General features: G+C 43.2%; 1 protein-coding gene across 17 annotated transcripts in view; it reads left to right on the top strand.

The window, feature by feature from the left end:
• Nucleotides 1–27430, top strand: part of LOC100737927 (adenylate cyclase type 10) — a 40770-nt gene that overhangs the window by 12147 nt on the left and 1193 nt on the right. For 4 of the 17 annotated variants that reach the window (XM_021098668.2, XM_084968029.1, XM_084968033.1 and 1 more), the window contains exons 9-30: nt 521–642; nt 4998–5074; nt 5176–5365; nt 6087–6142; nt 6865–7018; nt 7172–7361; nt 8534–8620; nt 10509–10780; nt 11315–11451; nt 12134–12259; nt 14259–14528; nt 15148–15477; nt 18105–18168; nt 19748–19967; nt 20284–20409; nt 21987–22159; nt 22898–23054; nt 24845–25049; nt 25139–25235; nt 25685–25803; nt 26056–26173; nt 26808–27006. In XM_021098668.2, coding sequence (XP_020954327.2) covers nt 521–642; nt 4998–5074; nt 5176–5365; nt 6087–6142; nt 6865–7018; nt 7172–7361; nt 8534–8620; nt 10509–10780; nt 11315–11451; nt 12134–12259; nt 14259–14528; nt 15148–15477; nt 18105–18168; nt 19748–19967; nt 20284–20409; nt 21987–22159; nt 22898–23054; nt 24845–25049; nt 25139–25235; nt 25685–25803; nt 26056–26173; nt 26808–27006 — 3489 coding nt within the window. Of the gene's footprint in view, nt 1–520; nt 655–4997; nt 5075–5175; nt 5366–6086; nt 6143–6864; nt 7072–7171; nt 7362–8533; nt 8621–10508; nt 10781–11314; nt 11452–12133; nt 12260–14258; nt 14529–15147; nt 15478–18104; nt 18169–19747; nt 19968–20283; nt 20410–21986; nt 22160–22897; nt 23055–24844; nt 25050–25138; nt 25236–25684; nt 25804–26055; nt 26174–26807; nt 27007–27430 lie in introns of those variants that run through there. The other 13 variants (XM_084968042.1, XM_084968041.1, XR_014810111.1 and 10 more) reach the window with 12 other exon arrangements.

Consider the following 27430-nt stretch of genomic DNA (forward strand, 5'->3'; position numbering starts at 1 on the left):
AGGCATATGGAAGTTCCCAGGCTAGTGGTTGAATTAGAGCTACCGCTGCCAGCCTACGCCACAGCAATGCTGGATCCAAGCCACATCTGCGACCTATACCACAGCTCACGGCAGCACCAGATCCTTAACCCACTGAGCAAGGCCAGGGATCAAACCTGCATCCTCATGGATCCTAGTCGGGTTTATTAATCACTGAGCCATGAAGGGAACTCCACTAGTCGGGTTCTTAACCCACTGAGCCACAATAGGAACTCCTGAATTTGAAAAGTTCTTGACATCAGTTTCCCTTGTTCAGTTCTTTAAATAGTTAAGTCAAGATTTTATTTCTTCTTTTTCTTTTTAAATTTACATGTTGATGTGGCCTGGAATGTCCATTTCATGAATTATATAGAATCCTGTATTCCTGATAGAAAACCAGCGAGAAAGGGATCTGTTTTCATTCAGGGGAGTTGGTCAGTTGAGGCAAGCCATATTTCTTCCCCAGGTCAAGTTCCCAATCTTTCTTCGTCATCTATCTCAGGGCTGCATGTTCCTCTGTGTTTTCGGCCTTCCTGGGGACAAGAAGCCAGATGAGTGTGCACATGCCCTGGAGAGTTCCTTCAGCATCTTCAGCTTCTGCTGGGAGAATCTTGCTGAGACCAAGTGAGGAGGAAGGTGGGGCAGAGAGGAGCTCCTCAGGCCCAGGGGGCTCTTTAGGCCGGGCAGGAGGCAGTAACAAGTAGCAGGGGTTGAGGACGTCCAGAGTGTGCCTAGCAGGGAGGGAGCATGCTAAGGGAAGTCAGAAAACAAGATATATTAAGAAATCACTGGAATTATGTACTGGATACCCAGAGGAAATGAATGTAAGTTTCCATTCAGTGGCGTGAGAGAGGAAGAGGTACAGAATACGCATGGCCTATATAACTAATGTGATACCATTGTAGAGGCATGCTCATTGGACATTAGTACTGAAAAGGAACTTAGAGATTATTTGATCCATCTCTTTACTTTATCAATAAGAAAAACACTACAGTTGCTTCAAACACTTAGCCCAAAGCAGTTATGTCATGTCCCTTCTTTCAGGCTTGATGAGATCTGCAGATGTCCTACAGCCTCCTTCCCAGTCGTATCTCCAGTATGAGTGTGCTGAGCCTTCCTTTGCATTGCTAGTCTATTCTGGTTTCAAATTTTGCATTGACATCTGGTCTTTAAGAGCCCTGCTGTTACCTTTAGTCCTGAATAAGATAGTCATTTCTTTGGTTGTTAGAGGCTATCTTACAATGCCCTTAGACCAGTCTGACTCTTAGACCATAACTTGGTCCTTTCAGTCTTATTTTGTTTAAAATATAGTAGGTATTAAGAGCTAGGTAGGATCTTAGAGTTCATCTCCTTTGGCCTCCTTAATTTAAGGAAGCTAAGATCCAGAGATTATGTTGGAAAGCCAAATAGCTTGACAGTGTTAGATCCTGAAAGCAACTTTTCCAGGTCAGTGTTTTTTTTCCTTGAAGATAATTACTAACTTAGTAATTTCCCAGAGTGTGTTTGGTAGAATACTTTCATGGCTGAATATGTTTGGGAATTGATGCAACTCTATTTCCTTCTTGAAGGTTCACAAATTACATTAACACTAAAGGTTCTGAGTAATCTTACAGTGAAGAAATTTGTTATATTTTGCTTTATTCAATATTTCCCAAATTTACTTGGTCACCAAACACGAGGACTTATAATCACCCAGAAGAATGAATGTTCTAAGGAGCATATTTCAGGAAATGTTGTACCAAACAGATGCTGAAGCCTGCCTTCTTCACCTGTAATTCGTCTGTAGAGACAGTCCCTTAGAAGTGCCTGTGGGGCTTTGGTAGCAGATACTGTTGCTCATGCTTCTTTGCATCACATCAGCCTCACCCACATCCAAGTCTCCTTTTTCTATGACCTGGTTCATTTGGGGTCATTTTATATATTCCTCATTCTAGTCTAGGAAATACCTTCAGTTTTCAGTGCATTTACAGAAGAAAGATGATTCCACATCCAGTGATTGATCGGGCTTTTCTGGTCTGTGACTATTTCTCCAGGATTTTTTTGAGGCCCAAGGAGTGTAGTCTCTATCTCATCATTACAGTTTGCAGCACCAGAAATACTTTATGTCTATGAATAAGTAATGTATATTTCATCAGTGAAGACCACTAGAATTTTTTTAGAAAGGACAGAACATGGACCACTGGGATGAGCAAGGGAGAATTATAAAATACAATAGAAAGAAATAACCAAGTGAAAAAGTGGTACTTGTTTTGTTATCATAGTCTTGCTAATAGCTGAGTTTCTTTTTTTCTTTTTTTTTTTTTTTTTTTGTCTTTTGTCTTTTTGTTGTTGTTGTTGTTGCTATTTCTTGGGCCGCTCCCACGGCGTATGGAGGTTCCCAGGCTAGGGGTTGAATCGGAGCTGTAGCCACCGGCCTACGCCAGAACCACAGCAACGCAGGATCCGAGCCGCGTCTGCAACCTACACCACAGCTCATGGCGACGCCGGATCGTTAACCCACTGAGCAAGGGGCAGGGACCGAACCCGCAACCTCATGGTTCCTAGTCGGATTCGTTAACCACTGCGCCACGACGGGAACTCCTTTTTTTTTTTTTCTTTTTTTTTTTTTGTCTTTTGTCTTTTTGTTGTTGTTGTTGTTGAGTTTCTTGAATGCACAAATGCATTCGTTCAACAAGCATTCATTGAACACAGCCACAAGCCAGGCACTATGCTAGGTGTGGCAGACCTAAAGAGAAGAAAGACATTACATTCTTAGCTCAGTAAACAACTTACTTTAACACAGTGAAATTTAAATGTTGGAATAAAATGCTGTTGGAGCTACAAAAAGTACTATGGGAAGACATAGTTCTCCCCAGAGGTATTAGACACCGAGGTCTTGATTACAGAGAGATTTGTGGGTTTTTTTGGCCACCCTGCAGCATATGAACTTCCCAGGCCAGGGATCAGATCTGAGCCACAGTTGCCACAGCTGCCACAACACCAAATCCTTAACCCACTGTTCCAGGCATCGAACCTGCATCCCAGAGCTTCTAAGACATGATTCCATTGTGCCATAGTGGGAACTCCTAGAGATGATTTTGAGCCAGGTTAAAAAGGAAAGCATTCAGCATGTGGAAAAAGTGGGAAAGGGCCCTTTTTTAGGGCGCACTCGAGGCATATAGAGGTTTCCAGGCTAGGAGTCGAATCGGAGCTGCAGCTGCCAGCCTACACCACAGCCACAGCAACACCGGATCTGAGCCACATCTATGACCTACACCACAGTTCATGGCAATGCTGGGTCCTTAACCCACTAAGCAAGGCCAGGGATTGAACCTGTGTCCTCGTGGATCCTAGTTGGATTCGTTTTCTCTGAGCCACAACGGGAACTCCCAGAAAGGGCATTTTAGACAAAGGGAGAATTGTGAAACATCAGCAGTAATTTTTTAGTCTTATTCTTGCTGTGACAGCAGAATTGACTGGTTGGTTCTTGTCTCGTGTGGCTCTGACTCACCCTGGGCAGTGGGTCCAGAGAATGAATGTAAGAAAGCTCAATCCTGCCTTAGAGGAAGACAGGAGAAATTTGATGGCTGGGAGACAACAATGTTAGGGTTATTGCCACTTTTCATGCTTTCTGTGAACAACTGAAAATTGTTTATTTCTAAATTTGACTTAAAACTAATTCTGCCTCATTGCACTCTCTTTCTCCAGATGCATATCTTGTTATCTGTCATGTGAAATTTTCACGTCAGTCAAGTAAATCTGCTTATTCTCTTGTACATGAATTGTTCGCTGCCACCTTTGAGCCTTTTCCTCACCTTGGAACAGTAGATGCCCTCTTTTTAAATAATCCATATTTCCAGTGCTTTCCCATCCATGGTCTAGCTGAGACCCCCTTTCCTTCCACCTCTTCCAATTTCAAACACCTCCTATGCTCTAATTACTTAGTTTTGTACAAACATACCAGGATTGCCAAGGCCTATGCCTTTTCCCACTGGACAGAAGGCTATTGCTCCACCTAGGCTTTCAAGGTCGATCATGTGTCCTCTCCTTTATGAATACGTTTTCTCTTCTCCAGTATCAGTTAATACATCCCTTTGTTTGCTCTGTTCATTGGCTGTACTGATCTCTAAATGTAATATTTGTCTTGCTAACTTATAAATACATCTCTTCAACTCCCTCAATCTCCACCAACCACCAGTCCAGATTGAACTTCTCCAGGGCAAGATATTATAAACACCCAGCCCAGTACTTGGTATTGTACATGCTTCTCAGTGCTTATTAAATGAACAAATATATGCATGCATGGATGGAGAATGAAAAAATTTTATTTGCTTTAAAAATTTTATTTCAAAGACTAATTTGCTTTAGCAAGCCTTCCACCAGCAGCCTGACATTCTGAGTATTCCTTTACTCTTATATTCTAGCATTATTTGACCACTAGCCCTTTATAGACAGTTGATGTATTTTTCATTTGGGGGTTTTATGTGGAGCACATAGTATAGTGGAAACAACATTGGTATTGGGGTCAGAGGCCTGGATTCTCATTCTGGCACTAATATTAACTTTTGTATAACTCTGGGAAAGTTAACTCCTTGAGTATTTTTTTCTTTTGTCAAATGGGTTTTAAATATTTGCCCTTTGTACCTCACTTGTTTGTTGTTAATTATCCCTCAAAGGACCAGATGAGGTAATGAATTTGAAAGCACTTCAAAAAGCACATGTAAAGTATCTGACAGATACAAGATATTTTTAGTGTTTTTACTAATAATAGCTCCTCAACTAAAATTCTTAGCTTGGGGGGACCCTTCTGTTCCTTTGGGCTGTCTCCCTGATATTCTGTATTTTGTATCCACCATGTGATACAGGTTGACAGCAGCCTCTCGCCTTTTCCGTTCTGAGTTGTAGAACTAGACTTCCAGATCTAGGGACTGGCAGATCTAGCGCCTAACTTGGAGGCTTCTGAGTGTGTATTTATCCACTGATGCTTTTCTGATCCCCAGGCTTGTTTCCATCAGTGTCACCAATGGACCGGTATTCTGTGGCATGGTTGGCGCAGTAGCAAGACACGAATATACAGGTAGAGTAGGACACTGGGTTACCTCTGTGACTCAGGGGGTGAAGGTGGAGGAGGTGATCCAAAAATTCCCCATCCTTTTCTTCACTATCTCCCTGATACAGTTATTGGCCCAAAAGTAAGCCTTGTGGCAAGAATGATAACTGCTTATCCAGGTTTGGTATCCTGTGATGAGGTTACATATCTAAGATCTATGCTTCCTGCTTACAACTTCAAGAAACTCCCAGAGAAAATGATGAAAAACATCTCCAACCCAGGGAAGATATATGAATACCTTGGCCATAGACAGCGTATGTGAGTGTCATTATGTGTTAGTTCACTCCCATCTCTTTTATAGAATCAGCATAGGAATAGTCAGGACTTGATTATATGAAATTAGAAAGTACTGGCCTACTGGAATAAGAGACGTAGGAGGAGGGTCTCATGTCTGTGATGTGTAGCTTTTTTAAAAAAAAAATTCTTTATTTTTGCTTTTTAGGGCCGTACCCATGGCACATGGAGGTTCCTAGGCTAGGGGTCAAATCAGCTGTAGCTGCCGGCCTACACCACAGACCACAGCAATGCCAGATCCTTAACCCACTGAGCGAGGCCAGGATCAAACCCTCGTCCTCATGGATGCTAGTGGGGTTCGCTAACACTGAGCCATGATGGGAACTCCCCCAATCTATTTTATTTATTTTATTTTATTTTTTTTTTTTGTATTTTGTCTTTTTGTTGTTGTTGTTGTTGCTATTTCTTGGGCCGCTCCCGCGGCATATGGAGGTTCCCCGGCTAGGGGTTGAATCGGAGCTGCAGCCACCGGCCTACGCCAGAGCCACAGCAACGCGGGATCTGCTGCGTCTGCAACCTACACCACAGCCCACGGCAATGCCGGATCGTTAACCCACTGAGCAAGGGGCAGGGACCGAACCCGCAACCTCATGGTTCCTAGTCGGATTCGTTAACCACTGCGCTACGACGGGAACTCCCCCAATCTATTTTGAATTGACACATTTCCCTTTGTCCTTTTTCCCAGAATGTTTGGGAAGAGACATTTGGCCAGAGAGAGAGATAAAAATCAATCTTTGCTAGGTAAGTTTTCTTTTTTACATTAAATCTTACTTTTTTCAGCTGTAGATGGTGAAATGTGATTTAAAAAACAAAATGGGAGACTAACTGCTTCTGACCTTGTATTAAAAAATAGAAAGAAACCTTAATGAATTTATGTTAATTTGGAAGAGGACTTGCCATTTCTTTCTCATGTTGACTGTTTAAATTTCAGGTTCCAACATTTAGTAAGAATCTTCGTTAGTCAGAGTTCACTTGAAGTCTGATCAGCTTGTTGCACATCATCTTTAGAGGGAAATTCCTCGTCCTGAAATAGTGATGATAGCACTGGAACTGTCCCACCCACACTGTACATTCCCGGTCTTTATATATATAGATATATGCCACAACAGGAACTCCTGTATTTGTTTTATCTCTATCCATTAGTCCATTATTTTCACATAGCAGTGACAGACTTTGAACACCAAATGGAAGTTTTACAAATGGCTAAGAAGATATAGTAGCCCCATGTCCATGTGGTGCCTAATTATTCTGAATGTAATTTCTTAGGCAAGCCCCCAAGCCCAACTCATGTAGTCCAGAGTTGATTTTTCTGGAAGAAGATGGGAAGGCTCTTCAAAGAATGGAATTCTGTCAGGGATTCTGGGGAAAAAGCCATTCTAAGAATTACCTTTACAAATTAATTCAAATAAATAAGTGTCTGCTAAAAAGCACAGGAGTGTTAGGTGTCCCTTGTCTCTTTACAGACCGGGAGAAAGAAGTGGAAGCTTTCCGAACGGCACAGCAGGGGTGTCTTCACCAGAGGAAGGGACAGGCGGTTCTGTATGAAGGTAGAAGAGGCTATGGAAAGAGTCAGCTCTTGGCTGAAATAAACTTCCTGGCCCAGAAAGAAGGGCACAGGTAAAGACTCCTGCTTCATCGTCTGTGTCCCTTGGGGCATCTTTCCCTTGTTGGTGAGACTCTTGTATCATTAGATTCTGCATCCTTGGGCTGGTGGAGTGAGTAACCTCTCTGGATCAGGGCACTCTCAGTGACCATAGTGACATTCACCAGGGTATTGCCATTGAAGCTGAAGGAAGCAGATTCCAAGCATTGCTTCTACACCATCCAGACTCTCATGGCCATCTTCTTTGAGATTGATACATGCCCAGCGTATTACCGGCAAGAGTGCCTCTACAAGCAGCTCCATGGGACAGTAGAGGAACCACTTCACTGCCTTTTTAATGACCTCTTCTTTGTGAAGGTAACAAAGGCAGTGGCTTTCTGAACTGAAATATTTATATTTTTTTGGTGGCTAGTTGGACCCAGGATTGTCTTCTAACCTAATACCCAATGGATTAGAAGGTTATTAGATAATGGTAGGATTGAGATTTGAAAAGCATTTGATACCAAAACCCAGGCTTTCTCCTGTTGGAGGAGAGTGGAGTCTAGGACTGACTCTGACACTTGCTAGTTGTATGTCTTGGCACAAGTCACTTAACCTCTCTGAGCTTCAACTTTTTTACCTGTGGAATGACAATTGTTGTACTTTATATGGTTTTTGCATGAATTTTAAAGGATTTAGTATGTAAGAAGACTGCATCGTAAATGTGAAAGTGCTCAAATCTATAAAGGTGTTACTGACTAGTTGAGCATACCCAGCAATTACAGCCATGTGTTCCTGAGTCAGTTACAGTGTTTTGTTCTTTAACCTTACTTCCCATTCCCAGGCCATGGAGTATGTCACTTGAAGCAGCATCGGAATCTCAAAACCTTCCAGTGGTCTAAGATTTATGTGATACCGAATAGCAAGCAGGCTAAGAAGTCCCTGGTCCACAATTCCACTTATTCATATTCCATCACTTCTCTTAATCTACCCAGCATGCAGGGCATTGTATCTAATGAAAAACAGAGAAAACAAAGATTTGTGCAATCCCTCAGCATAGCCCTGTCTTCAGACAGCCCTTACCTGGGGCTTTGGCCAAGGTGGTGGAGAGTAGCCTCACTCCGGCTCTCAGGTCCATGGTAGCTCATGCACCTCAGCCTAGCGCAATGTTGGAGATGCCCGTGGCCATTCCTTCTCACAATTCTCATGCACACGTTCATTCTGGTGTACTTGGAATAACTGGGGTCTGGTGTGGTCCAAAGTGACGCAATGCTAAGTCTGACCTGTCACCTTACTCCTAGGTCATGACTCTTTAAGAGCTTGCCAGAGTCTGGTATGAGAAGGAGCTATCTCTCTCTAACCACCAGTGGACTTTCAATCTTACCCTCTGAACTATATATTTATGTTAGATTATGTTTTTAACTCTATGCCCCATCCTTAGAAACCCATTCTTACTCAGAATAGAATCATTTTCTATTCTTTAAAGAACCTATATATTTTTATTAGATTGTCATTTTGAATGATAGTATAAGAGTAATTTTCCCGGTCAGTTTCCCTTATCCTTCAGAGTTTCGCACATGGACAACCCGGCCAGACACAGGAAGATTAAAGCATGTCTTCTTCAAGTGCTTCAGAAGGTGGGTACTTTTGCGCCCAGCCATTAACTCTTAATATGTGGAGTGGTTTGTGCTTATTTTTGTCTCTCCATCTTGACTTAGGCATTTCTTGGCCTGCCTATTTATTGATATCGTCATTATTTGTATCTATCTTTAACCTTGAATCCATCCTACAGCACAGCATACAAGGAAAGGTCTTTTGTTCTTTTCTAATCCTATTTTTTAATGAAATTTTAGAAACGTAAAACAGTGGTTTCTAGATGCAGATGGATAGCCATTTTACTATTGAAAATACAGATAGTCAGGCCCCAGCCTAGGATTACAGAGTTAAGCGTCTATATTAGGAAAAACTGATGTAGCTATTCTAGAAAGCTATCTAGAAGTAACTAGTCAGATTTTAATAACATACATCCTCTATGCCCAGCAAGTCCACTCCCATATACATATGGGAGTCTGTTCCTTGCAGTATTCGTTTGTAGAGGTTAGGGATGTGTTGAACGTGAATTCACAGATGAACACTATGGAATATATACAGTGCAGAGGTTAGAATTAAGGCAGTAGATGAAAACATAGCAACACGGAGTGATCTAAAAACAACCCTGAGTGTTTTATCTTTTCTTATGGCTGAATGGTATTCCATTGTGTGTGTGTGTGTGTGTGTGTGTGTGTGTGTGTGTTTATACCACATCTTCTCTATCCATTCATCCATCGATTGGCACTTAGGTTGTTTCTGTATCTTGGCTGCTGTAAATAACTTGCACAGTATGTAGAAGTTCCCAGGCCAGGCACTGAACCCACACCACAGCAGTAACCCGAGCCATGGCAGTTACAATGCCATCCTTAACCCACTAGGCCACCAGGGAACTCCTTGAATTAGTGGTTTTTTTTTTATTCTTCAGATAAATACCTCAAAGTGGAATAACTGGATAAAAAAAGATGAAATCTTGCCATTTGTGACAATATGGCTAGACTTTGAGGGTACCATAATAAGTGAAATAAATTAGATGGAGAAAGACAAATACCATAATGTGGAATATTAATAAATAATCAAACAAACCAAACAAAAAACAAACGTAGCTACAGAGAACAGAGTAGTAGTTACCAGAGGGAAGAAGGGGGTGGGCAAAATGGGTAAAAGGGACCAACTGTATGGAGACGGGTGGACACTGTGCCTTTGGTGGTAAGCAGGCTGCAGTGTATACTGAAGTTGAAATATAATATTATTCATATAAAACATACATACTGTTATAAACCAATTTTTAAAATCCTGAATAAAAAGAGAGAAATGAGACCTATAATACACTACCATTTACATAAAAACTATTTACTTGACAAAACAACAATGCACATTTTATAAGAACACCATACAAACAGAGGGTAATATGATAAACGCATTAGCATGGTTACCTGTGACAGTGAGGAATGGAATGGGAGAGGGGAATGTGGATAAAAGTGAATTCATTTTTTTAACGTCTACTTGAATAGAGCGTGGTAATTGGTAGTTTTAGCAAGCACTCTTAGGTAATTCTGATGTGCAACCTGGTTTGGAAATTACTGGTTTAAAAATACTATGAATTCCCACACCGTTTAGAGCTTTTGCCAAAATGAAATATTTGAAAGTTTCAAGTTCGATTTGGAGAATATTTTTGTGCTTACTTCATATTTCAGTTAGTCTTTTCCTGTTCAAAGAAGCTCAGCCCATTTCTTTAGGAATTAAATATACAAGCTGTATATTTTATATTTATAAAATAAAATATTACCTGGACTTAGGATATATTTTACTCTGAAAACCCCACCCTGTGTTGGTATTTTATTTAAATTGTTGATGGGACATTCATGGTAGATTTGAAAATCAAGTGACTTCATTTCTAATCAGAGGTTGTCATTATTTCCTTGCTGTTATTTCCAGGCAGTGAGGGAAACACCACTGATTTTCCTCATTGACGAGGCCCAGTATATGGATGCAGCATCCTGGGAGTTTTTGGGAACATTGCTCTCCAGTGTGCCCATCATCATGGTGATGACATTGACCCCTGCCTTCACCCTGTGTGGCTGGGCCCGGCACTTCCTGCAGAGCCCTCAGGCTACCCTTGTGCCCATTTCGAAGTTGGCAGCGACCTCGCTCTTGAGAATGGCATGTTGGGAACTGGGGGTGGTGAGCATCCCCCAAGAGCTGCAGACGTGAGTGGCTAGGACTAGCTGGGCACTTCATTGCGGGAGGAGCCAGTGCCATGGTATAAGTGAGAAGGCTCGGGTCTCACCAGAGTTGGGGGAGAGAATGGCATTAGAAACCATGAAAAGGCCCAAAACGAGCTTTAAGAGTAGGCAGGCTCCTAGCAACCCAGGAAAGGGCTACCTCCCTGAGCAATTCATCTGGGTTTTCACAGGACAGTTAGGACTTGGATGGCTTGCTTAATATGTCCATTATGTGGGGTCAGGCCAGTTTTTACTAGCCCTTTGGCAAGGGGATGTTAGTTCCTTTTAATATCAATGAAAGCAGAATAGTTGAGAGAAAAGTTACTGCCAAAATACATTTCAAAACCAATCAGAAACTTTTTTTTTACATTTCTGTGCTGCTGCTTCCCTCTGTTAGTGTGTATCATCAAGGACTGACCTTAACAAAAGAAGAAGTATTCCTCAGTATGAAATATGGTATGCTTGGCTCTCTTCAAGTGGGCATCTTTAGTCAGCAAACCCCTACTTACCTCTCTACAGCTACCTTCTCTGCAGGTGCTTGGGGAACCCCCTTTACTGTGAGGTCTTGTGCCAGGACCTTCTCTCTAAGAACATACTGCTCTTTCATGACCTCCAAAAGGAGGAGAAGGAGAACAGCAAGTGGGAGACCCTCTCAGGTAAGCTGAACTTCCCAGAGTTCTACCCTGGTCCCGCTGCTGGAGTTCATTCTTGAACATGGCATCACCTGGCCCTCCTGAGGCCTGTGCCTGTTCCCTGCTGACATTATAAGCAAGATTGGGCCTTTCTGACTAAGTGTACTATGCAAATAATATGCAGCTATGTTGAAAACACTAAATGCCTACAGCAGGTAAAGTAATTGAGTCAGTCTGCTTTCGTTCCTTTTTGAGCAGCCCAGGAGGTGGGGATAAGAAAACAGGATTTATAAACCTCAGAGGGGATCGATAAACAGGGGCATCTAATAGAGGATTGCACATCACTGATGAGAGGGATGACTCGAGCGTTGGAATGGGGGATGGGAGAAGGGATGAGGGAAGAGGCAAGAGTATGTGTCATTCCAGAAAAGCCTCCTGGAACTGTGAGGTAATAGAAGAGAGGGCTCTTGGAAGGTAAACAGGAGGAGTGCAAACGTTAGAGACTGTGTGGTGCAGAGAGCATCGTTAGTTTCAAAGAGAAAAGCAGAGAGCTGGCAGGATGGGTAGGGTAAACCACTTTAAAAGTGTATGCTCCATTCGTCTTTATCCCTTTAGTTTCCTGACTAAATTCTTACATTGTTGTGCCTTTAAAACTGCAGTCACTGAGCATGGTGTTTTCCTCAGTCATAGTCTTCTTTCCCTGCAGCCAATGCCATGAAATCCACAATGTATAGTATTTGTCCAGCCAGCTCTGAAGACCAGGAACTTTATGTCTGCACAGTCAAGGATGACGTGAACTTGGATACAGTGCTTCTCCCACCATTATTAAAAGGCAGGTCCCTTGAAGACCTCAAGTGAATCAATTACAGATCTCATTGCGCTTAGTAGTTTGGTGGGTGACCGAGTATAGATTCCCTCATTATCATGCTGACTTCATTTCCTCAAAAAAGAATCCTGCCTTCCAGAAATAAATTCTGGCACTGCCAGAACTCTTAAACACTTGTAGTGCTATTTGAGTAATGTTTTACTTAAGTGAGCCCACTGTTCTCTTTGAGGCTGACTGGTGACCTGGAAAAGTTTACTAGTTATTTAATAAAAATTATGACCTGATTTTCCCTTTGTACATATTACTGGAGGAGACAGTTAAGCAAGAGAGAGAATGTTGCTGAGATTTAAGAAAATCCATGGTGCTAGTGAAGAGACAGTGTTAGGGACAGAGCAGGAGTGTGATACAAAGAGTGCAAGGTAAATCTATAATGACTGATGAGATAAAGAATAAAGCCATCAGAATTTGGTAGGCATAATTAAACAGGAGGTGTTCTTTTTAGAGATGAAGAAGGTTTTTGTTTTGATGTTCTGTTCAAGGGTTTGGTGAGCAGGGTACTTCATTAACACTTCTTGAGGAATATTAGGATGAGTAAGCATGTCTTCAAGTCAAGTATGGTCTTACTGAGAATGTAAGGCATGCATGTGAAACAGCAGTACAGAACACCTTGGTAATTAAGAGCCAGGGCTCTGGGGCAGAAAAACCTGGGTACCAGTGGCTCCTGCACTTACTGGCTGTGAAACCTTAGATAAACTTATTGAAGACTTAGTCTTCTCATCACTCAAACAGGACAATGAGAGCCCCTACCTCATGGGGTTAGTTGAGGATTAAATGAAAAAGATTATTGTATATAATAAATATTTAGTGAATGTTAGCTATTATAAGCTGTTCACTCTGGTGGGTTTCAGTCCATCATATTCCTACAGTTCATAGTCCTACAACTGTGACAGGCCACACTTGGCATTAGCTTTACCAACTTAGAAACATACAGGTCAGGAAACAGTGTTCCAGCAGAAGAGCAGCCAGTGTTCTCACAGCAGATCCTACTGCTCTTCTATGGAGCATAAGGGATAGGTGCTTAGATGCCCCATTTCACAACTAGGAACTGGCATCTCTTATAATAGTCCCATAGGCATAGTTTCCAGGCACTGTAAGGGATGTGACCTGTTACAGGAATTACTGACCGCAAGGAGCCCAAAGCTGTGGCTTACCACCACGTATATATAACTTATTCACAGCTTTCGTAGTGCAAATTCGCTTTCAGATCACAGATCACTCTTTGCATAAGCAGTGTTACCTGGTCACTCAGCTGACATGTCAAAGCTACATTGTAAAGGCCATATAACTTATAGAAGAATTTAATACACTTAAACTATTTTCTATTCTACCACTTTAATTCTACCACTAGTTAATGTGTTATTAGAATAAGAATGAGAGGAATTTGGAGATGTTCAAAACAGGGTAGTATAGTGAGCCAGGTGAAAATTACTACTTACACTAAAATTATTTAAGAGGAAATATATTGAAGAACATTTAGAAAGAGAATGAGTAGGTCACCTGTTGGTGATGAGGGAGAGGAAGAGGTTTAGAATTATTCCAAGATTCGGGGCTTGGTGACTTACTAGTTCAATATCAACTGCTGTAATGTATGTGTCAGAATATGGAGAGATTTACCAAAATGCTTGGAGTTCATTAAGATCTTTACAATAATTAGAGTTCTGGGACCTGGAAGCCCAGCCTCCATGCTTAGTTGAAAGTAAAAAGAAAATGGGTCTACCAACTCAAGGTTTTGGTACCCTGAGAACAGTTTGGGCTTTGTGGTGAAACCTGATTGTTGGTTGAATAATGAATGAGGAATGGGGACAAAAGAGGACATAGAGATTTGGCTGAATGGAAAATGGGTGGACAAAAAAGGCAAGCCTTTTTTTTGTAATGAACAGATTGTTAACACAGTATATTTTATGTTTGTAGAAAGCTTATTCATTGCTGATTTTTTTTTCTTCAGAAATAGCGGTGAACCAACTGGATCAGCTCAGCTCAGAAGAACAGTTGCTGGTTAAGTGTGCTGCAGTCATTGGTCACTCCTTCCACATAGATCTGCTGCAGCGCCTCCTGCCTGGCTGGGGTAAAAGCAAGCTACTTCAGGTGCTGAGAGCTCTTGTGGATATACACGTGCTCCACTGGTGCAACCAGAGCCAAGAGCTTTCTGCTGAGCCATTATTAGTGCCTTCCTCTGTTGAGATTACTGAACAAACCAAAGAGAAGAGAAAGTCAGGTGAGGAAGAGCTGTTCCCTTGTTCTCAGGACTGAATAGAGAGCTTTGGGTAAGGGTATCGGTGTTCAGAAAAAGCACCAGTATCATATATCCTGGGCCTCAGTCTTGTAAAGCTTATGTCCAAGAAATTGGGGGAGCCATAGTTATAGTGAATGAATAGCCTGTATTTTTCAGAATTGTCTTAGTTTCAAGAATTCTAGCTCCATGTTAACCCCATGTGTTAAGTATTTGTGCTTTGGTTTTTGGTTCAGAAAAACTGCCATAGTCTTTTATTGGCTTCTTGGGATAAATAATAATAAAATAGGGTAAACTGTTTCTAATTTTAGACAGTCATGAGGAAGTTAAACACATGTCATGTTGAAACAGACATGAACAAAGCAAGATATACCTTAAATAGCTGCAACCTCAGATTCTCTACATGAAAGAATAAAATTGTGGCATAGGCTACCCAAAGCACATGTAATCCACAAAGTTCTTTATACAAAGGAAGCAATAGTACCAAATAAGAATTATAAATAAGATTTTCTTATAAACTAGCAGCGTGTGCTTGGGAGCTTGCTACCTGGTAGCATAAAAGGATTTTAAGGGAGACTCTCACTTAGATTTGCCTCGATTTCAGATGCTGGCTCTCCTCTCAGGCTACAGGAGGAACCACCCCTACCTCAGACCGAGCTGCTAGAATTTGGAGTCCCTCTGTTGCGGGAAGCGGCTTGGGAACTGTGGCCCAAGACACAGCAAGCGGCCCTGCACCTTGAATGTGCCTGCTTTCTTCGAGCTTTGGCCTGCCGCTGTGGCAGCTGCCGTGGGGGGGACTTTATCCCCTTCCACCGTTTTGCCATCTGTTCTACGAAGAGCTCCGGTGGGATCTCCCGATTCTGTAGCTACAAAGACACTGGCTCAATAATAACACAAGTGATAACAGGCAAATTGCAGCTGCCTTCTCCCCAAGGTAAATCCAGGGGCCGGAAAGAGAACATGTGGGCAGCACTTCTTTTTATTTGTGTACTTAGAGCTCTTCATTCCAAAGGTGAAATCAGATTAAGGTGGAAAGAACCCTTTATCACTGAAGTACTGGAAATAAGAAAAGTGTAATCTCAGAATTATGGAGTTCCCGTTGTGGCTCATTGGATCAAGAACCTGACATAGTGTCTGTGAGGATGCAGGTTTGATCCCTGGCCTCATTCAGTGAGTTAAGGATCCGGTGTTGCCACAGGCTACGGTTTGGGTCACAGATGCAGCTCAGATCCTGTGTCTCTGTAGCTGTGGCGTAGGCCGGCACCTGCAGCTCTGATTTGATCCCTAGCTCAAGAGTTTCCATGTGCCACAGGTGCAGCCAAAGAAAAAAGAAAAAAAGAAAGAAAAATATAATCTGAGAGTTAAAAGGAATTTTAAAGATCATACTTGTTTTAGTTGGCAATCTTGGGCAAGTTCCTTATCCTCAATTAATTGAGGAAAATAACAATACCAACTTCATAGGGTTGTTGTGAGGATTAAATGAGTTAAAATATATAATGTACTTTGAATAGAGCCTGAAGTCTGGTTAGTGTTCAATAAGTTTCAGTTGTTGTTTTTATTATTATAATTATTCAGCTAAGTACACATATATGGAGTCTTTATGTGTATCAGATGCTGCAACTGGATGTTAAGAATACAAAAGTGAAATTGGAAGATCCCTTGTCATGCGGTGGGTTAAGGATCCAGCATTGCATTTGCAGTGTGGGTTCAGTCCCTGGCCCGGGAACTTCCACATGCTGCAGATGCAGCCTGAAGAGAAAAGAATACAAAATGAGATGATCAGTTTGGGGGACGGGGGGCTGATGCAGATGTATAAATAGAGAATTCCGGTATGGCATAGTAAATGTGATGCAAATGGACTACACAGGGGTTGGGGTAGAATATCTTAAAAGAAGCTTGGGTTGGTGGATAGATGTTCCCCAAACCTATAGCCCTCTACCACATCCCGGGAAAGAGTTCACTGTCTTTTTTTCTTTTAACATTTGCAGTTATCTCACCTTGTAGGACAGCCCATTCCCTTGTCAGTAATTGTTAGAAAACTTCTGTCATCAAGGTGAGCTTTACCTTTCTGCAGCCTTTTCACCCATTTTTCAGAGTTGTGCCTTCTTTCATATTCAAAGACAGCTGTCAAAACCCAAGCAAATCCCTTTTTCTACTTTGAGAGAAGAGAAGTTGGTGTTGGTGTTGGCAGGGTAGAGGAATACAGGAAAGATGGTGAATTACTGGTGGTAAAAGTCTAAAGTGAAGATGTCAGTTTATGATCCTAATGCCTCTTCTGGCTGAAACATTCTTATGACTATGTGAAGGTGACCAGTGACTTGGAGAAATCGGTCACTGGCTGATGGACTTTATGGGCATTTGGGTTTTTTTTGTTTTTGTTTTGTTTTGTTTTGGTTTTTGGCCATGTCTGCAATATGTGGAAGTTGCTGGGCCAGGGGTAGAACCCATACCATAGCAGTGACCAGAGCTACTGCAGTGACACCAGGTCTTTAACCCACTGTGCCACAAGAGAACTCCGGTACTTTTGTTCTTTTTGAGGGGAAAGAGGAAAGTAATAGTGAATGTCCTGGTTGGTATTATGAAGAAATTACACTATCATTCATATTTCCTATATGGCCTTTTGTTTTTGAGAGGTCAGGGTCAGCTTTAGATTAGCCAGCCTAGTCAATCTAGAAGAAAGAGGCTCAAGACTTTTCCTACACAGCCAAACCCTGAGGAGGTGTCCCTGACCCAAGGCCTCTGTGCATGGCCGTGCAGAACAGAGGGTGCTGTTCACACAGTCTGTGACATGATGGTTCCCTGGGAACCCTGCATGGCAGTAGTGCTGCCGAATTGTTGTTTCCTTAGTTACCTTAGCCCTACTTTACCTTACCTTACATGACATCACTAAATCATCAGAGAGCCAGGCCTTTTACTTAACACTTTTACTTAAGTCCTCCCTGTAAGGGTTCTCTTAGACCTCTTCTCAATCCCCTCACCTGGTTCCTGAGGCCAAATAGGTAACATCTCCACATGATTCTCAGTCTTCGCTTTTTGATCAGAAGACAGCTGCAGAGGAAGAGGCAAATCTAGAGGACAAAAGTTATTTAAAGCCAGCCAGGAAAAGCTAAAAACTTCTGCTAGCCATTGTGACTCTGGTGGGATGTGGCACGTTGTGCCGTCAGGATTTTCTTCACTGGGTCTTGGGCTCTGCACTTCCCTCCTATCTGGTCATGAATCTGATTCAGGTATATTCATGGATTTCTGCTATTAGAATTAACCATCAAACTGGATAGACATTCTTTATTCATTTATTTTGCAAACAAAATTAGGAATTGATTTGAAAGGTTTGAGAATGAAAGGAATTACTATTTGAATTACAAATAGTTAAATTTAAGGAAAAAATTAGCGCCCTAATCTTGTGTGTAAGGCTAATATTAAACCTCAGCTTATCACTTTTACAACATGGGAGGCAATTTGGTCATGAACTAAGCTTCAAAGGAAAGGTAGTCAGGAAATTTAAATTTTCTCAGTTAATACAAATATGGATAATTAAAAATAATCATCTTTCTCTCCCTACAGATAGTTTTCAGTTCCAGACAAAATCACCCAGAAGTCAGGAAGCCTTCACAAGAGAACATTGCAGGTAGATGGAAATGCTGAGAGTGGGTGTGAAGGGAGCCAGAAAATGAGACACAGATGACCATTAAACTAGGGTACTTGCCTTATCTACAGAAAAGGAAGGCATCTGACACCCCAGGAGTCGTGATTCAGCCCCAAATTCAAGTTAACAGAGAATCAGTTCCTGGGCCAGGAATTGAATCTGAGCTGCAACTGCAGCAATGCCAGATCCTTCAACCCACTGCTGTGGACCAGGGATTGAGCCTGCACCTCTGCAGCAACCCAAGTTAGCTGCAGTTGGATTCTTCTTTTTTTTTTTTTTTTTAGGGCTGTACCTGCGACATATGGAAGTTCTCAGGCTAGGGATCACGTGAGAGCTCATTTGCCAGCCTACACCACAGCCACAGCCACAGCCATGGCAGATCCCAGGTGCATCTGTGACCTATCCTGCAGCTTTCGGCAACACTGGATCCTTAACCCACTGAGCGAGGACAGGGCTTGAACTCGAATCTTCATGGATACTAGTTGGGTTCATTACCACTGAGCCACAATGAGAACTTCCTGCAGTCGGATTTTTAATATACTTCACCACAGTGGGAATTCCAGAAAAGTAGTTTTTGATTTTTTTGTAGGGGAATTATTTGTTTGTGGTTAAGAAAAACTTTAATAGTCTCAAATGTGTTGTACATGTAGCAGATTTTTTTTAAGCTATAAATGTGCCTTCTCAATTACTTTTGAATCCAGATAATATTAAAAGGATTGCACATCTCATAAGCATGTACCTCCTGGCTTTCAAATGCCTCTCTCATCAATTTTAAATGTCCCTACCTTGAATTCACCAGCACACTGAGTTTTCTGTCCTACTTATCCAACCTGATTTCTTACCGTTTTCTATATAAGTCACCCCCACACTTGTGTCTTTGCTCACACAGTTCTCCCTTTTAAAAACACTCCACATCCTTCCATTTATCAGAATGTTCACCATCCTTCAAAGCCCTCCTCAGTTCCCACTTTTTTCGATCATTCTTCTCAGAGAGATCAGACCTTTTTTGAACTCATGGTGCCTGTGGAAAGTGCCCTGAACTAGTAGTCAGAGAGATGAACTCTAGTTTTGGTCCCACTCAATAGCTGTGAGGTCATGTTTAAGTCACTTAACTTCTCTGAGCTTCAATCCCCTCATCTATAAAAGGGAGGTAGTTTTGCCTACCTGGATGGCAGAGTTACTGCAGGATAAAGTAGTCTTACTGTATACAATAATGTTCAAACGTGCCAAGACAGAGTTCAGATGTGCTAATAGAGAAGTGTAGTATTATGCTTGGCATCATTTTTATATTCTCATATAAAACAGTGTTAGTTTACTCTTCAGGTGTCCTGATTTTCCCCATTTAGTCTGTGAGGTCCTTGGATTGGCTTTAGATTTTTAAAACTCCCTAATAGACCATTATAGACCAGGTCCTTGACTTTCAAAACCTTATGGCGTGATGGAGGAGAAGCGTAGATGTAGAATGGATGAGTTATAATTCCTGGACAAAGTGGCAGTCAGTGCCCCCACAAGAGCAGCTGCTATGCGGCCACTCTCAGCTCCTCATCTTCTCTCTACAAAGAACAGAGGAAGAGTTCCTGGATCAAGTGAACAGGAAACTGTCTCAGACCAGCCCGGAGAAAGACTCGTTGACCACAAAGCCCTGCCGCTGCAGGGAAGTCCTGAACTTGGTGCTCTCACCCCTCACCCGGCACTGCCTAGTCATCGGAGAAAACACTTGTGCGTTTTATTACCTGCTGGAGGCTGCCGCTGCCTCCTTGGACCTGTCAAATAATTACATGGTGAGCCAGATCCACTCTAATTTGATTGGGATTTCTCACTACCAGTTAACCTGGGATGAAAAGTGGAGGGAAATGGGGGAGAGAAAGGAGCCGTAAGGGATTGAGGAGGAAACCGGAAGTGGTGTGTGGAAGCCAGGGAGCACCGTGTACTGCCAGCCCTGCCCCGACTCCTGCACACTCAGTCCAGCTCCCCTTTTCTAACTAAATCCTGCCCCAACTCTAATTCATCACAACCTCATCCAGCCTCCTCCCTAATCCTATGCTTAGCAGCATCCAAATCCTAATCCAGTTTCTCCATCCCTTGTCTTGTCTGGAGGCCTTCTTTTATTTGAGGAAGGCAAGCAGTCTTCGGGGCCCACCCTCAGCATTCTCATTTTTTAAAAAGCACAAAGTGAAGATCTGTCAGTTCGAGGAGGCCACTTTCTGCAGTCTTCGATCAGAGGTGAGGGCAGGGGGTGACCTTGAAGTTTGGGTTATTTCTCCTTGAGAATTACCCTATTATTTCCTTTTTGTTTTTATTAATCTTTTGGGTTTTTTTTTGTATGTGATTCAAATTCAAAACATAGGAATATTTGTAGAAAGTGAAAGAGCGTTTACTAATCCCATGTCACTCTTAGCATAGTGAGTCATCTTTAAACTTGCTAATCCACAGATGAAAATTACATAGAAATGTGTATTTCTTAATTAGTAAAGTATGCTATTTTTAAATATGCTAATTTGTCATTTATTTGTGACTTGCCTATTCATGCACTTTGCTCATTAGAAAGTATATAAAGCTAGAATGAATAAAAGAACATACATTTCAAAGTCTCCCCACCACCACTCAACCACCGTGTCTTCTCCCCAGTGTTATATATCTTTGCTATTCTGCCACATCTTTTGTGTATTCAGCCACGTAAATGTATACAAGCTCCCCTCTTCCTTTGTTATATATAAATAAGCGCTCTCTATACTGCAGTCCACGTCTTGCTTTAAAAATAAATAAGTAAATAATATACCTTGTAGATCGTTCTATATAATTTATAACCAGTTTCCTCGGGAAATGATACTTGTATAACAAATAGAAACTGGGGAGAGATGCTATGAGACATTCCATTTTTAAAGAACAAACAGGAGTAAACTTATCTATTCTGTATGAATAACTCAGGACAGCTCAGTAACTTCTCCCAGCCTCATTGCTATAAAATCCACCAGAACCAAATGTGTTGGGATGATTATCTGTTTATAAATAATGACTCCATAAAACAATGGAGGGTGTTTAACTTGTTAGAGAGCCGAACTTTAAAATAAAATTAAAAAAAGTGAGAACGAATTTCAGCGTAAACCTTAGCACACCGTGGTTAGGAAAGTAAACCTGGTGTGTAGAATGCCTTTGAACACCAAGGGGAGCCGTAGAATTGTCCACGGAACTGCATCATTTTTGTTTCAACCAAAAGGTCTTCGGAGCAAAGTTAATTATTTCTTTCCCTTTATAAGAAAGAATTATTGTGTAATCTTCCTAAGATTGTTCAGAAATCACCATAGACTTTATCACTTTCTTGGAGGCTTTAGCCTTAGCATATGAAGAAGGTATTTGATAACCTCAAGGTAGTTGCTCAGCTCCTGCCCCCACACGCACGGTGGTGGTAGAGCCTATTTTTAAAGAGAGATGTAGGATTTTGTGATCTCTCCGATGATTCCCATGGCATCTGAAGCATCTCAATCTCAAACCCATCTGGGTCTAGCAGCATCACTTTTTAGATCACAGCCTTCCCCTACTGCTCCCTACACATGTGTGGGAGCTGAGCAAGGAGAGTACTTTCTCCCTAATTCTGTTTTCTCACTCCTTTACTTGCTTATGGCCCTACTGCTGCTTGTTAGTGTGGCCAGGCTCTGCCCCAACTCAGCTCACTCCAGCACCTCAGTGGCCCCACGTACCCATCCCCAAATAAGAGCCAGTGTGTTATTTATATGTGCAGAACCTTGTCTGTAGCCCTCTTCCCACATTTACATCACCCTTTCTCATCTTACCATCTCCAGGTCTGTTTCAACATGGGACAAATCACCTTGGCCAAAAAACTGGCTAGGCAAGCCCTTCGACTACTGAGAAGGAGTTTCCCTTGGACCTGGTTTGGTGTCATTTTCCAAACATTCCTAGAGAAATGCTGGCGTTCCTGTTCCCTGAGCCAACCTCCAAACAACCCTAGTGAGAAGTGAGACGCCTAGCCAGCTTTAGGGCCACAAAGAACTAAACCGGGACCTAGCCTGGAGTTTTGTCTATTTGACCCTTGTAAGGACTCCTCTTTTCAAGCATGTAGCAGAAACCTGCATTTATTTTACTCTCCCAGCCAATTCAGTGTAGCAGGAGGAGGACTTCTTTTGTTTTGGGAATGTTATTATCCTGTCTCTTTCAAATAAAGATATATGTGTATTATACATTTACATACACATTATAGCAATTTAATATTATATATCTATGTGTTATATATAATACTAAATTGCTACCTAGTTATTAAGCTGTTAAAATTTATAGGAAATATATTCAACCAAAATAGCAATTCAGAAAATGAACCTTTTTTAAAAAACCTCTCTGAAACTTTTTTCCTGGTCGAGAGGAATGAATTAAAAAGGCCTATGGGGGCAGTGAGGTCCTGCTGTACAGCACAGGGAACTATGTGCAATCAATTGTGATGGAACATGATGAAAGACAATATGAGAAAGAGAGTGTGTCGAGATGCATGACTAGGTCACTGCTGTACAGCAAGAAATTGACAGAACAATGTAAATCTACTATTAATAAAAATAAAAAGGCCTATGGGGTTGGAAGTGTTGGGATCTCAGGAAGCTTTCTGGGTCTGAAAGTCTGTGCATGAGTAGACCCAGATTCCTCATGGGGAGGGACATGGACGCTGGTGACAAGGGCATGCTAACCACCCTGTGCTTCGCACCAGTAAGAAGAAGCTGGCAGTCCTGCAGCAGCAGGTGCATTGCCTCTCCCTGCTCCGGCAGCTCTACAACCTGGAGGCCACAGCCTTCAACCGCAGGTTTGCCTGTCTGGCCGCTCTTATGCAAAAGAATTCAGCGAAGGAGCTTGCCAGTGAAGCCCAGGTAAGCCAGTGCTTGCTCTACTTCTGGACCTCACTCAGAATCCTAAAATGCTCCACAGAGAGACCCTGCCAAGCCCCTGGTTAAGCATGCCTCCACAGTAACCCAGACCTAGCGGGACACTGCGGATCGCATGTTTGAGCAGCATTCTCAATTTGCAGTTTATAGATGGGCTTCCAGGAACAAGGCTCTCTGCTTACTCTCTGAACTGAATGTTGATGTTTGTGGGTGTGTTCAAAAGAGCACTTGGGAATGATGGGAAGTAGGGAAGGGATCATAGCTTTTTCATCAGTTTCTCAAACAAGCCTGTCATCTGAAACATGGGATTAGAATTACTGACTTAGAAAAAAAAGAAGAAAGAGAAATATGTCTGTAATTTCAGTGTGCATCTGTGTCTCTCTTTTATCCATTTTTTTTCAACAAATATTTGATGAACATCTATTCTGTGCCAGGACTTAATCTTAGTTCCAGGAAAATAGATAATAGGGAGGTGAAATATATAGTATGGTAGGTGATAATATATACAACAACAAAAAATTAAGTGGAGGCGAGAGGACATGGAGTTCTTAGAGCTGGGGGTACAATTTTAAATAAGGGAAAGCCTCACTGAGCAAGTGACATTTGGGCAGATATCTGAAGGAGATGACAAAGGAAGCCACATGGCTGTCTGGGAGAAGGGTGGACAGGAAGAGGGCATAGCGAGTGCACAAGTCATGCCCTCTGTGTTTGAGGAACAGTGAGGAGGCCAGCGTGACTAGAGGGGAGGGAGGCGAGGAGAAAGAGCCAGGAGATGAGTCAGAGAGTGGGGAGGGGTGGGGGATGGCAGATGGTGCAGGCCTTGTAGGCCACTCGAGGGGTTTTGGCTTTTACTCTAAAGAAGATAGGAAGCCACTGGTAGGTTCTAAGAACAGGAGGGACAGGGTCTGCTTATATTTTAATAGGGTTATTGTATTAGAAACCTAATAGAGACAGGGCTTCAAGAAAAGTGTCATCAGTGATGTCTAAATGTGGAAGTTCCCTTGTGGCACAGCGGGTTAAGGATCCGGCATGGCCACAGCTGTGGTGCAGTCTACAACTGCAGCGTGGGTTCCATCCCTGGTCCAGGAACTTCCACATGCCATAGGTGTGGCCAAAAAAAATGATGTATAAATGTGCATGTAACTGGAGTTCTCATCATGGTGCAGTGGTTAACGAATCCGACTAGGAACCATGAGGTTGTGGGTTCAATCCCTGGCCTTGCTCAGTGGGTTAAGGATCCGGCGTTGCCGTAAGCTGTGGTGTAGGTCGCAGACACGGCTCAGATCCCGCGTTGCTGTGGCTCTGGTATAGGCCAGCAGCTACAGCTCCCATTAGACCCCTAGCCTGGGAACCTCCATATGCTGCGGGAGCAGCCCTAGAAAAGGCAAAAAGACCAAAAAAAAAAAAAAAATGCACGTAACTGACAACAAAGATCTAAGTGGCTGTTCTGAAGAGTTCTAAGGAAAGAAAATCAGAGGCCTTACTTGGAGAAAACAGGTGGGGTGCAGTCTGGCCAGTTTTTGCAGGGGAACGTCTTGGATTGGAGAAAAAGAAGACGGGCAGATAGAGAAAGTGGTTTGTTTGAAGAACATGCTGAGAGGTGTATGGGTGAGAAGGAGTGTGTTTTCATAGCTGGAGGGGAGGGGAGTGGTGGGGGCCCCAGGGGTGCTGACTGAGGGCGCAGCAAGGCGCTCTGTGGGTTTTAAGCAGGAAAGGGATGAAGTGGAAGTGCAGCATGATGGACAGAATATTTTGCCGTGTTTGTTGCCCTGCAGGTTGTCTCTACCTACGTGGCCCTCTCCCAGTTCGCCCAGAACATGGGCGACAGGGAGAAGTGGCTGCACTCTGAGCAGGTCGCCATTCAGAAAAGCAGCCTGTGTTGGTTCTCCAGGGAGGGCTTGTTGGCCACAGCCCAGCTCATGCAGGCCTTGGCCTACACCAAGCTCTGCCTCGGCCATCTCGACTTCTCCATCAAGCTGGGTAATGGGGCCTGGGGCGGCTGGGCCCAGGGCTTTCGGAGAGGCCAAGTTTACCTCTAGACCTCACACAGCGCTCTTTCACCTCCTTAGGTTTTCAAGCTCATGAGATATGCAGACATCTCAAGAAACCAGCTCTGGAGAATCTGGTTCTCTCAGTTCTCTTCAGATCTGCATTTCTAAAGAAGAAGTACTAAGATCATTTTCTGCTCTTTATATTTGTTGCCTAAGCGGGGAGGGTATGCTCTTCCAGCGAAGCGTAGAGAGAGGGAGTGTGGTTCCTTGTCCCCCGCCAGGACTGCCTCTTGTCCAGTCACTCCAGGAAGCATTGCCTTAAGTGCGGTGCGGGTCAGGAGTGGAAACATGGAATCTAAGCTACTAAGATTCTTTTTTCCCATTTTTCTGCAGGAAGGTAGGTAATTGCAGCAGCTCAAGACCCTGGAACTTGTCTCAGAGTCATTTCCCACTTCCTTGGCTTAAAGGCAGGTCTGATGGCAGGCACAGATGTTCTCTGAATAAGTAGGGTTACAGAGAGGAGATCTAGGGATGTCAGGCTGCTTGGAAGGTGTCAGATCCTCTCCTCTCCTGTCCTATCCTCCTCATCCTCTAGCTGCTCCCAGTGCCTCTGTCTCTTGGCAGATTTGATCTATGTGTCCACGTGCTGAAGAGTCAGTGGGCGCTCCTTTCCCAGGGTCACGATGTTCTTGGCCTGGCCTGCTTCTATGCTGCTTGCTTGGATCTGCTGCTCTACGGAGAAGGTGAATCTTGTGCAGAGGGATTCAGACCTCAGGTGGGGCACTAGCTTTGGAACATAGGCAGTCATGAGTCCTGACTGTGGCCTTGGCCCTGGGCTCTGCTCCTGGCCCCTGGCTCCTTAAAGTCTAGGAACCACATTGCGGTTCAGGAGTGTCTGCCTTTTGGGTGTTGTCTCCTCCCCAGTACCGCACACCTTCTGTACCACTTGCTACGTGGACAACTTATACTAGCCCGGCTCCCCTCTCTGTCCACAGGGTGGCTGTGTCGGCCCTTTGGGGAGTGTCTACATTTCATTGAGCAGTATGAGCACAGCTGCGTTCTAACTTCTCAGAGCAATGTCATGCTGGGTGTCCACTCCTCTCTGGCCATGTGGTAAGGTGGGGTGCCAGAGCCTTACTCAGGCCTGTGGGAAATGGAAGAAACTGGAGGATGCCATGAAGTCATTTAAGCTACTGCCTTTTTCCCTCCCAGGCAGGCCTATTCCATATCTGTAACCCACTTCTTTTTTTTTTTTTGGCTGCACCTGTGGCTTATGGGAGTTCCCAGGCTAGGGGTCAAATCAGAGCTACATCTGGGATCTACACATCAGCCATAGCCATGGCAATACCAGATCCGAGCCACATCTATGACCTACGCTGCACCTTGCAGCAACCCCGGATCCTTAACCTGCTGAGCCACAACGGGAACTCCTTTGACCCACATTCACCTCCCATTTCCCCCCATCTCATGGGAAGGGTTCTTCTTGCCCCTTAGCAGGTTTGGGCTCACAGGTTAACGGTTATGTGTAGGGTTACATTTACGTGCTAGATAAGCCACAGTAAGGCTGAATATCATTGGTCTCCTTTTAAGTCCTCTTTTACATGTGAGTTAGTAGCCTTGGCCACTTTCCAGAATCACAGTTCTGTCTAGGAGGTTCTAGAGTCCTGAAGAAGTGACAGTTCTACGAACGAGCCATGGTTGGTAAGCAGGAGGAGAGAGCCGAGAGCTGTGATTTCTTTCCCTGCAGGTTTGCGCGGGACTCTCAATGGAATCTGTTTGAGCGCCACTTCTCCAAGGCTCGCCGGTTGGTGAAAAAAACCAATGCCTCATTATTTGGTTCACATGGCTTTGTCCGATTCCTAGAGTGTCATGTGCTGATGTTACAGAAAATGCCAGAGGGTGCCTCCAAGCTTACTCCCCCAGGGACTCGCCACCAGCCCCTCCAGGTGCCTGTCTGTCTCCCTTGGCCTTCAACTAACACTTAGGTTATAATGTGACCCTGTAACACTCTCTCTGCCACCTGCTTCTCTCCTTTACTCTTCTCCTTGCTACTTCTGTCTCCTTTGCCTCCTTGAACCCTTTTTCTCCACCTAGAAAGTCTTTCCTCCTCCCTCATGTAGCCCCCCTCCCCACCAAGACATTCCTGCATGTAGGTCAGGACTGGATTCCCTAACTTTCCCGCTTTGCACAGCTACTCCCAATACCACTAAAATATTTCCACGTAGCCCTTCTCAATGGACCATTCTGGCTCAGTATATATAATTCGAAACACTCCCAACAGTCCTATCTTCAGAGTCTAAGACATTCCAGTTCTTCTCCATCTCAAAACAGACTTTGTGGGCCTATTTGCCATCAAGAACTGCTTTCTGT

Source organism: Sus scrofa, chromosome 7 (genome assembly GCF_054392235.1).
Source record: "Sus scrofa isolate SSC_HxYL_T2T_F1_AM1 chromosome 7, Sscrofa_HxYL_maternal_Yorkshire_Landrace_v2.0, whole genome shotgun sequence".
NCBI lineage: Eukaryota > Metazoa > Chordata > Mammalia > Artiodactyla > Suidae > Sus > Sus scrofa.